The 10,877-nt window shown below is 49.3% G+C and overlaps 1 protein-coding gene across 1 annotated transcript; it reads right to left on the bottom strand.

The window, feature by feature from the left end:
* Window positions 1-3,135: 3,135 nt before the first annotated feature.
* LOC104292703 (perilipin-3-like) lies at window positions 3,136-7,845 on the bottom strand. The gene is made up of 7 exons (XM_009892116.1): window positions 7,773-7,845; window positions 5,750-5,945; window positions 4,819-4,901; window positions 4,321-4,576; window positions 3,914-4,113; window positions 3,654-3,782; window positions 3,136-3,546 (listed from the first exon to the last, which is right to left on the bottom strand). Exons 1-7 carry the CDS (start codon window positions 7,842-7,844, stop codon window positions 3,136-3,138), a joined length of 1,347 nt encoding a protein of 448 aa, XP_009890418.1. The 5' UTR covers window position 7,845.
* Between the last annotated feature and the right edge of the window lie 3,032 nt (window positions 7,846-10,877).

The following is a 10,877-nucleotide window of genomic DNA, read 5'->3' as shown; positions in this document are numbered from 1 at the left end:
AGAGCACTTTCACCTTTCAGCACTTGCTAGGAACTTCAGTTTCCCCATCTGTTGCCTTCATGACAAGGCTGCTTGAAAAACCCTCCTTAAGCAGTTACCCTTTCCAGTTGGAAGCCATATAACATGTTGACTGATGCCTCCTAGCTCAACTGGTGAAAGGTGACAGCCTTCTGGAGTGATGCCCAAGGTAGCCTTCACCCAGTGCCAGCATGTTCCCCAACCTGTGGATCAGGCATTGGAACAACAAACAGCAGGGACTCAAAGAATGGCAGAAGTACCTGAACGTGAGAATTAAATAATTAAAGTGTTAAGCAAACTGGCAGAGGGAGATGAGGTGGTATCTACCAAGAGGGAAACAAGGAGCAAGTGCCCCTGTGATTGCATTTAAAATTCAAATCAGCTTATAACTGAACTATCACATGTGACCACAGCATAAGCAGGGAGGAACAGCAGTAGGGGAGGGTAAAATAATCACTTGGGCTATAATTATCGGAATCAAGGATCACTACATCATTCCCAAGGGCTACTGAAAGCCAGAAGACACCTCAAAGCATGTCTTTCCTGCCAAGGTGTTTGTCTAGCATTGCCATATTACCAATGCAATTCTTATTCCTACCCAAAATGACTCAAAGCTAACTGTAGATAGACAAACAGGCTTGGATAACGCGGAGAGCAATCTGGATACTCTTCCAGAGCTTGGATTAGTTTCCATTTTAAACAGTACAGAAAAACAATACATTTCTCATTCCCCATTTCTTTCTACAGTTATCGTCCTGTAATCTCTGTAGGAGGAAGAACAAATAAAGTCAAACTATTCCTAGCCATGGCTTGTCTTGGTGGGAGTTTGCCCTTCTTGACTGGTCTATCAGATCTGCTTGGTCTCCCAAATCCTTGGAAGTTAAGCAAGAGTTAAAAATGCACATAAAGGCATCCACTCAGCCTCCTCAAGTGGAACTTCAGGAGCTGCCATGAGAAGGTCATTTCAGCCTGCTGTAGGCCATGGGGACTGTAGCACCAGACCCACAAAAGCCCTAGAGATGTTGGGCTGCTCTGTACCAGCTCCAGCACAGGGAACCAGGGAGGTCCCAGCCACACACAGCATTTAAGCTCCCAGCTGCCAATGCAGAGGGGCCCACGGGTTGTGCCAAGGTAAGAGCAGCCAGGAGCACTTGCAGGAAACCTAATTAATCAACAAGCGAGAAGACGCCCCAGTGATCTATAGGCAGAAGCAGCATGATTTGTTAGGCTACACACTATATTACTATAGGTCAGGTGTGCTACATTGGCAAATAAATATCAAGTACAGGGATGTCTAGCTGTTTCTGAAAAAGCACTTTTATCCAGGTAAGTGTAAGACAGGATTCAGGCACTGCTAGGCAGTGAGGTGCACTTTGCTGTTGAGAAGACAACACACAGCATATTTCCTACCAAGCAGGAGGACTAGCTCCGATGCTGCTTGCAGCTAGTGCCCCACTTCCCCCCCTACGAGTTCAGCTATAATTACATTCGGCAGACTGGATTTGCCTCTCCTTGAGCACTGTGCCAGAGAGAAATTGCCTGGCAGTAGTCACAGAGCAGGCAGTGGAGAGATGGCCCCTGCAATTTGTCTCTCAACAATAGCTTGGCCTGGCAACTTAGACTGGCTTATTATTTTGCCTTCAACACAAACTAGCTACTACATGAGGAACACAGGTTGGACAGTTGTCCGATAACCTCTCCGACATGCTGAGCACAAGTGAAGCTGGATCCAAATCTTTACTACATGGGGGGGTGGGGGTGCTACATCAATGGAATAACTGTTCCCAAAACTAAAGACCCATGTGGTCCTGCCATTGCAGGTGGTAACGCAGGATCACGAGTGTTGTTGGAACAGTATTACCTTCTGTTTAAAGGCAGGGGGAGGGGGGAAGGTTCCACCTCTTCAAGTCTATACTTGCTCTGTCCAAGAAAGCCCTCTCCCCAGTCCCCATTTCTGACTTCCAGGAAACAACAATTTTAATCATCTTTTTTTAAAAAAAAGTAAAGTCTAGAAGCAGCAGTACTCACATTGGGAGCAGATTCCACTCCTTCCCTTGAAGGCAGAAGGAAAAGGAGACAAGGACCAGATCGTTTCATTTAGAAGGTCAGTAGACATTTGGTCTGTCAGCCCCAGCTACCTCACGGTCTGCTGAGTCTGAAAGCACTGGACTGTTCCAACTGTTTGGGAGAGGGTCAGACATGGCAGCTGAAGAGCTCTTAGCTCAACTGAAACCTCTTCTGGCCAGGTGAGGTGAGAGCTGACAGCAAGTATGTCGCCTACACCCCAACGACGCTCCATCAAGAAGTCCAGTCTCTCCCAGGCTGCCTCTCCCACAGCCCACTATACCACCACAAACCAAAGTCTTCACCACCAGGTAGCAGCAGAAAACTACAGGAGGAGAATTAGACCTAGGAGATCTAATAGCAAGGGATGCCAGGATGCTGGCAGCTCCCCACAGCTTCTCCAAGCATGGGAAACTGCCAGGAGGGCACAGAAATGCCTCCAGACTTGGAAATGTTAAGGAGGTACTTCCCAGGTACTGTTCTTACCAGTTCCTGCATGCCTGACTGCACTGTCCCAGCATCAAGGACTACATAGGAAGAGTACAGTTCATATCTGAGCGATACTCTCTGCTGTCTTTCTCCAGGAGATAGAGACAGTATGTGGGGTGGGGTTTTTTTGCATGCAGTAGTTTTATTTTAAGCAGTTATGACCTAGTACAAGGAGCTTCTAGGAAGATAATTCTTTACATTGTGTACTAGCTGAGAGTTTAAGACCAACAGCAATCATGTTGAATACAGACAGTGCCTGGATACACTGATGAAGGACATACCATAGAGGGTTTGCGAGGGAGTTGGGACCATTGCAGAGCTTCAGCTCTGCTCTCCTGGCCCAGAACTCAGCCACCATTCCTGAAGGCAGCTACAAGTACATAAGAGCAGCCCTGCTGCCTCCACCACCTTCTTTAGAAGCTCATAAGGATTTATTCACCAGTACCCAGTAGTCATCCAAGATGTGACAGCTCCACCCTCAGCTGGAGAGTAGAATTACATGAAGCCAAGACCAAGTCCTCACCAGATTCACATCAGGCAGGCCACTGCTCATAGCCTTATCCTTTACAGGAGAGTAGTGGAGGCTTCACGATCCCCTGCTCCTGCTGTCTCTGCCTCTTTCTCCTGCAAGGGTTCCTCCTCCTGTGAGGTTTCCACCTCCTCCTCCCTGGGGGAGAAGGGTCCCACCAGCCAGGACAGAGGAGTGTTGTTTTTCAGGTAGTCCAGCAGCTCCTCCATGTACTCCTGGATCATGGCTAGCTTCCTCTGGCTCTGGGTCAAGAGGATGCTGGACAAGTCCTGGAAGGAGTTTGCTGCTGAGAAAGAAGCATGAAGCTCCTCTATGGTACTAAGAGATTGTTTCACCTTATCCTGAAGGCTTGCAGGAAGGCCTTGAATTGCAGAGACAATTTTACAACAGGTGATTTGCAGCTGCTGTGTGATACTGCGTGCCATGAGCAGTGCCAGAAACTCCATCTCCTGGGAGGAGGCAGGAAAGACAAGATCAGAAGCTGATTTTAGAGAAAAATAAAAATAAGTGAAGGGGATACCCAGCACCCTTTGCTTCCCTCCCCAGGAGGTACCTCTGGCTCTGCAGTGCTGTCATCTCCACTCTCTTTGGAAGACTTCCTACTCCAGTCCAGCCACATCTGGTGTAGTTTCTCCTGCCCCTCCTCAAGCTTTTGATTAAAGCCTCGCTTAAACACTTCAATCTGTGGCAGGGGAAGATCAGAATGTCAAGACAGATCTGCTGGTGAACAGCACAGCTCTTTATCATAGCAATAAAGTTGAGACCAAGCCAAAGATTTGGTCCCCTCCTTCCAAGGCACTGGGCTCTACCTACCAGTTCAATGATGCGGTGAAGCTGTGCAAGGGCCTCCTGCATGCCCTGCCAGACCTGCTTCATTTTCTCTGTTGAGTGCAGATAGGCAAATAGGCGAAGGTCATCAGAGAGAGACCCCAACCGCACAAAGTATCTCCTCTTCTCCTGCTGCTGCTCCACCGACATTATGTCTGCACCCTCCTCAGATGCTGCCAATTTGGCTGAGAAAAGAGGCAGTATCTGTAAGTGACTGACCAGAGGGGCTTACCACAGAGTAAGCAGGTATAAGGAGATCTTCGACTAGCAACCAGTTAGCCTCCAGCATGGCTCTTCCCATTAGCCCCATTCTAGAGTAGTGGGGTGAGGAACGGAGCCGACCATCCCCAGTTTGATGGCTCCCATGACATTCATATATATAATTTCCTTACCTAGTTCCTCATTTCCAATGGGGAGACAGCTGTCTTCTGTTCTCCCCAGCACAGCTTCTGCTCCACTCACAGCAGTCTGGCCCACTCTGGAGTCCATAACCATCCCCACGCTGCTGGTCACCGCAGATCTGGCAGCCTCCACACCACTCTGAAGAGTCTCCTTAGTTACATCTATCACCTCTGTCACTTTGCTGCTCACAGCATCCTTTGCATCAGCCACTCTGGATGACACCAGCTCTTTTGTGTCAGAGATAATCTGTGAAAGAGGAGACTTATGTCAGATAAGGGACTGGGTCATGTAGTACACTACAGTTCTGAAGTGCACCAAGAGGACAGTCAGCACAGCACCTGCTGAGTGTTTGCTCCTGTAGGAGCTTGCACTATGCTCCTAGAGGTAGTTTGTTCCTCATACAAGGGCCTACTTCACTCCCAAGGTTAGAAACCCTGCAAGATCAGGCCCCTCTGCCGGCCAGGGACAGCACAGCCTTGGATTCTTACCTGTTCCACTGGCTTTTGAAGGAGTGGGAGCTTTTCCCCTAGTTTATCCAGACCCTTGGAGGCATATTCACTTGCTGCAGCAACTAAAAAAAAAAAAAAAAAAAAAAGAAGTTGTCAAAACTTGTTTTTTTTTTTTTTTCCACAAGTCTGTCTCAAGTTTATCTTCCTGAGCATGTTGCTGTGCAGGAAGCCTAAATGAACGTCTCCATCCAGATCACCAGGCCAGGTGCATTGTAAGCTGAACTTTTACATCACCTTGTCTGAGTCACCTCATGAATCCATTCCCTTTGACAGCAGCCAATTTCTACTCATACAGGCATAGCCACCTATGTGGGACCCCCTCCTGCAGCTTCTTCAGTTCTTGACTAAATAAATACATAGCCCTCCTCTCTGCCCAAGCCTCCATATCCCAGGATCCAGGATCACATAGTAACTGACAGGAGGGGGATGGCCACTCTGGGCTTCGAGTGAAGTCAGACCTGTCTCATAGGCCGTTTTGTCAGACACTTGTCATTAGGAATAGCCCCTCTCCAGGAGTTTAGAGCTTCTCTATGCCACAGTCTTTAAGGACCAGGGCAAACAGGACCTGTGTAACAGTCCTCCAAGAGGAAGCAACAGTCCTTCAAGAGGAAGCTTTTTCCTGTAGCCACCATGAGCTTGTAAGAATCCAACTATAAGCATCTGCCACCTAATGCTTTGGACCTTGCGAAGTCAGTTTTAGGGAAGTCAATATGAGAGTCAAGTCCCAGTCGTCCATCACACTACTTGGACTAGGACTCAGCTTTTAGCCTTACTTGTAAACCAGGAGTTGTCTTTTTAGTATGGTGATGGAAAGCTGTATTTCCACATCCTAGGACTCTTTCCAGAGCTGGAAGGAGCCAGAGAGTCCCCTCAGGGGCAGGTGCAAACCTGTCCTTCCACAGAAGATTACCGTGAGGCTCCAGCGTCGTGAGAACTGGCTGCACACAGCTGGCTGTGGCTTCAGTCACGCTCTTCACTCCTTTCTCTGCTGCGTCACAGACAGATCTAATGTAGGGGTGGCTCTCCTTAGTGGAGGCATAAGCTGCAGAAACCATGTCACAGGCAGAGCTGACCAGGGTCATGTTAGCTACCTGATTTATTGTATCCTAGAAGAGCAAAGAGAAAAGCCATGAAGCTTGTAAACACGATCCTGAGCTTCCTATGCAGTTTTGCCCCAGAACTTCCTCTGCTGTTTGCCAGTTCGAGTCACCTACTCCAGTTGAGGAAGCAAGGTTTGCCTTGCTTGGGCACTTGCTTTAAAGTCCATAAATAGTTGCGAAACAAGCTGTTGAGCGTTGACACTTATGGTTGGTCCACTCCAGCAAGGCCTTCCTCTAGGACAGCACTACCCAAGGGACAGCTGAGTTTGTGGGCAGCCTTGATACTTCTGTACCCATATACAGCTCTAATTCATTTGGTATAAATGGCTCTATCTGGCTAACAGATAGAGCTCAGAGGGTTGTGGTTAGTGGTACAGAGTCTAGTTGGAGGTCAGTAACGAGGGTGTCCCTCAGGGGTCAGTACTGGGTCCAGTCCTGTTCAATACATTCATCAATGACCTGGATGAAGGGATGGAGTGTACCATCAGCAAGTTTGCTGATGACACAAAACTGGGAGGAGTGGCTGACACGCCAGAAGGCTGTGCCGCCATACAGCGAGACCTGGACAGGCTGGAGAGTTGGGCAGAGAGGAACCTAATGGAGTTCAACAAGGGCAAGTGTAGGGTACTGCATCTGGGGAGGAATAACCCCATGCACCAGTACAGGTTGGGGGCTGACCTGCTGGAGAGCAGCTCTGTGGAAGGGGACCTGGGAGTCCTGGGGGACAACAGGATGACCATGAGCCAGCAATGTGCCCTGGTGGCCAAGAAGGCCAATGGCGTCCTGGGGGGCATCAAGAAGAGTGTGGCCAGCAGGTGGAGGGAGGTCATCCTCCTGCTCTGCTCTGCCAAGGCCACATCTGGAGCACTGTGTCCAGTTCAGGGCTCCCCGGGTCAAGAAAGACAGGGAATGGCTGGAGAGGGTCCAGCAAAGGGCTACGATGATGAGGGGATTAGAACATCTCTCATATGAGGAAAGGCTGAGGGACTTGGGTCTCTTTAGTCTGGAGAAAAGAAGACTGAGGGGGGAATCTTATTAACACTTACAAATCCTTAATTTGTAAGGGTGCCGGGGGACGGGAACAGTCTTTTTTCAGTGGTGCCCAGTGATAGGACGAGGGGTAATGGGCACAAACTTGAACATTGGAAGTTCCATCTTAACATGAGGAGGAACTTCTTTACTTTGAGGGTAGTGGAGCACTGGTACAGGCTGTCCAGAGAGGTTGTGGAATCTCCCACTCTGGAGACATTCAAAACCCACCTGGACACTGTCCTGTGCAACTGCTGTAGGTGACCTTGCTCTAGCAAGGCAAGTCCAACCCCCAGTTGGACTAGATGATCTCCAGAGGTCCCTTCCAACCCTGACCATTCTGTGATTCTGTATAGCTATTTAACAAGCTGATGCCCCAGGAAAAGCTTCAGACAGGCTCAAGTTGGTTTTAATTTGACAGACTTTACACGGGTCACTGAGAGGCATGCTGCTGGTCAAGGGAGTAAAGCAAGTGCAGCACATTTCAGGGCTGACGAAACACAGGGACCTTTCCATCGGGGCACTGCCTGCAGTAAGCCAGGACCTTCACTACAGAGTTAGAGAAACACCTTTCCTAGCCAAGAACCAGGCTATTTTGCTTAGTCTAGGAGGTTACTCACAGGGTCTTCAGGCCTACTCTTTCAGCTGTGCCACCACTCACGTTTCCAGAGAGCCTGCAGGGCACAACCTGAGGAGAGGGAACACTCCTCCCTTCGCGGGGGCTTACCCCAGCCGCAGCAGGGCCACCTCCTCATACCTGCACCCGGGAGCTGCCACTCATTACATCTCACATGGACCACCTACCTGCTGCTCCTCTTCCTTCACCTCCAGGGAGCTCTTGGCAGCTTCCTCTTTGTCAGGCATTGCAGAGGCCATTGCAGCTGGAATGCGAGTAGCGTTTTAGTTTTAGGAAAATGAGAAGACAAAGCAGCCAGTGACACACACACCCCCCCAGAGGGATTCCCCTTCCCAGGGGATGCTGCCCTCTGACCTCATTAAAGAGAGAAGTTCCCTTACCATCCATTTTGGGGATCTTCCCATTACAGAAGGGACCTGGGCTACTTGCAAAGTCAGCTAGTATTTAGGTTTCACACAGTTTATGATAATTAGAGAAATGAGGAGAACAAAGTCTTTCCTCACCCAGGAGAGCTCCTAGTGCTTGTCATCAATAGATTTAGAAGAGGCACTAGGTGCTTCCTTCCTCCCCACCAAGGCTTCAAGGACTTCTTACATTAAAGGGGTAGTAAGAAGGAGTTCTTGCATTAGAGAGGTAGTAAAAGCAGAACTGGAAAAAAAAAAAACAAAGCAGAAAACCAACAAAACAGCTCAAGAAGCCACTCTGCTGCTGTCAGCATACCCCAAACAGAACCAGCTTTTCACTCAAAACCAGCACAGGCCATATCTAACTTCTCATGCAGAACCACAAGGAGCCTTATGTTAACTAAAACCAGCTCCATAATTAGGCCAGCTAAGAAACCTCTAACATAAACCAGGAGTTCATAGAACAATTCCAGCCTTAACACCTAAAAACTTCCCTTGAAAATTTGAAAGCAGTACCTTTATGTCCTGCCAGAGGTAAGCAGATGACCAGCAAGGAAGAACCAGACACCACACCATGCTCCACCAGCCCTGCTCTGCCCTTTTATACTGGCTGGGCAAGCGGGGTAAGGAGGGACCCGCAGGGACTGACGGCTCTGGGAAGCAGCAGAAAGGAGCCAGTGTCTGTCCTGGGCCAATTAGAGGTGGAACGGGGCGGAGGTGGGCCCTGCTGTGGCTCGTTAATTACTCTGTAATCAGGCAGGTGCACCTTGCCTTGTGCAGAGGAGCTCCCTTGGGAGGTCAGTGCTCCTGTGAAATGAGAGGGGCATTGCTGCCACGGACCACGCACACTCTATGACCTTGCCTCAGACCCCACGCTGTCTGGAAAGGAGTTTTGTTTCTCTTTTTGATGGTCAACAATAGCCAGAAAAGAAAAACAAATATAGTAAAACAAATCCAGAAAAGGGCTTTACACCTAATGTGGGATTCCTATTGCTTTTACCTGCTGGTGCTTAATGTTTAATGCCAGAAGTAGCTGCTCAGCTGCTGCCTAATCTTAGAAGCACTGGAACTCAGGTTTTTCATCTTGAAGTCCCCAGAGAGCTCGGTCTCTCTGCATCCTCCCCCAAGGCCTGCGGGGTGAGCACCCCGAGGGTAAGACTGGTTAGTGGCCAGGTCAGACCCCTTCTGCTCGGGTTCCACGTGTACTTTCACCGCTGATCTGACCCGTGCCACCCCCCTCGCACGATCCACTTTCCTTCAAACACAATTGCCCAGTGTCCCGCTGATCTCTGCACGCACGTTGAGAACGGCCGCTTCCGTTCATGCCTGTGCTGGGGGGATCTGGACACCCGGCAGCCTGCGGCAGGGACAGCCACGGTTCTCCCACCTCGGCAGAGCTTCGCCTCGCTGCAGAAAGACCCTTCCGATTCACCGGGTCCCAGACCACGTAGGGACCTGCACGGTGATGGGCACCATCAGTGGGAAGAGGGAAGCCAGCAGTGTCTGGGTCCTGCAAGGACTCTCCCTGTGTGCGATACAGTGACCTTAAAATACAGCAGTCTTGGAAATGGCTCATGTTTACTTTGCAGAGAAACAATTATACTGGACAAACCATCCTTCTCACAGGTAATTAATGACAGAACGAGAGGGAATGGCTTCAAGCTCCAACAGGGCAAATTTAGACTGAACATTAGGAAAGAATTTTTCACAGAAAGAGTGGTCGGGCACTGGAATAGGCTGCCCAGGGAGGTGGTTGAGTCACCATCCCTGGTTGTGTTCAAGAGCCGTTTAGATGTGGTGTAGGGGAGAACTTTGTAGAGTAGGGTAGATGGTTGGACTCGATGATCCCAAGGGTCTCTTCCAACCTAGACAATTCTATGATTCTATCCCAGGAGCAGTGGGTTTCCCACTGATCTGTGTCTTGGGGCTGTGTTTCTCTGGCTTCTCTGATGATTAACAAAGAATGGATCACACCACGTCCTTCTCTTCAGAGGAGGCATTGCCATGGACCCCCCTCCTCCCAGGACACCTCTTCACCTGATTGTATTGGGATCTTGGGGCCCTTGATGTTCTGTTAAACCTGAAATCAACTGAGCAGTTCACATACTATACTGGGGAAGGGAAAACCGATGGTGGCATGAATGCACACAGAACACTGACACCTCAGAATACAAAGAAATGAGGGCACAGTGATGGGCACACAGCAGCTGATCAAGGACAAATCACTGATTTTTGTTTGACAAAGGTGAAAAGGACAGTTACAAAAGAGCAACACGATCTCTCCAAAACACAGCACATGGACCAGTTTTCACATCATCGTAATGTGGTGACATCTTGCAAAAAAGAAAAAGTGGAATTCTCTGTACACTCCCAGGGCAGCCAGCCTGGGGAGACAGCACTGTCCGTACAGTTGGCAGTTCAGGCAGTTCCATGCAATCCCATTGGAAAGCTTTGAGTGGGAGTGGGATGTTTCAGGTATCCTCTTAGTGCCCTGACCCCGCTAAGGGTCACTGCTTTACTTCTGTGCGCATATTGTCCAACACTTCAGCAAAACTGTTGTTGAGTGGGTGAGTTCAACACTGAAGCCACGCAGGATCAGGGCTGATGTGATTTTGCTTTGCTTGCAGAACACACACGGCGTTTGTGTTACAGCTTCCATCGAAAGCCCCAGCTCCTCAAATACAGTGTCTGTCATTGCCTTGATTTAAAAAGAACATCCGAAGAAAAAACCATGAGTAGGTGGCACCAGTGTAACGGCAGCTTGGATCTGCTCTGCTCTTAACTGCCAGAGGAATCCAGATCCCGGTGGCAGAGCAGACAGGACTGGAACCCACCCCCACGTGATGTGAACTAAATTACCTTCCTCCC

This window comes from Charadrius vociferus, unplaced genomic scaffold (genome assembly GCF_000708025.1).
Source record: "Charadrius vociferus isolate BGI_N301 unplaced genomic scaffold, ASM70802v2 scaffold409, whole genome shotgun sequence".
Classification (NCBI taxonomy): domain Eukaryota; kingdom Metazoa; phylum Chordata; class Aves; order Charadriiformes; family Charadriidae; genus Charadrius; species Charadrius vociferus.
The sequence above is the reverse complement of the archived record's forward strand: the minus strand, read 5'-3'. Positions and strand labels throughout refer to the sequence as shown.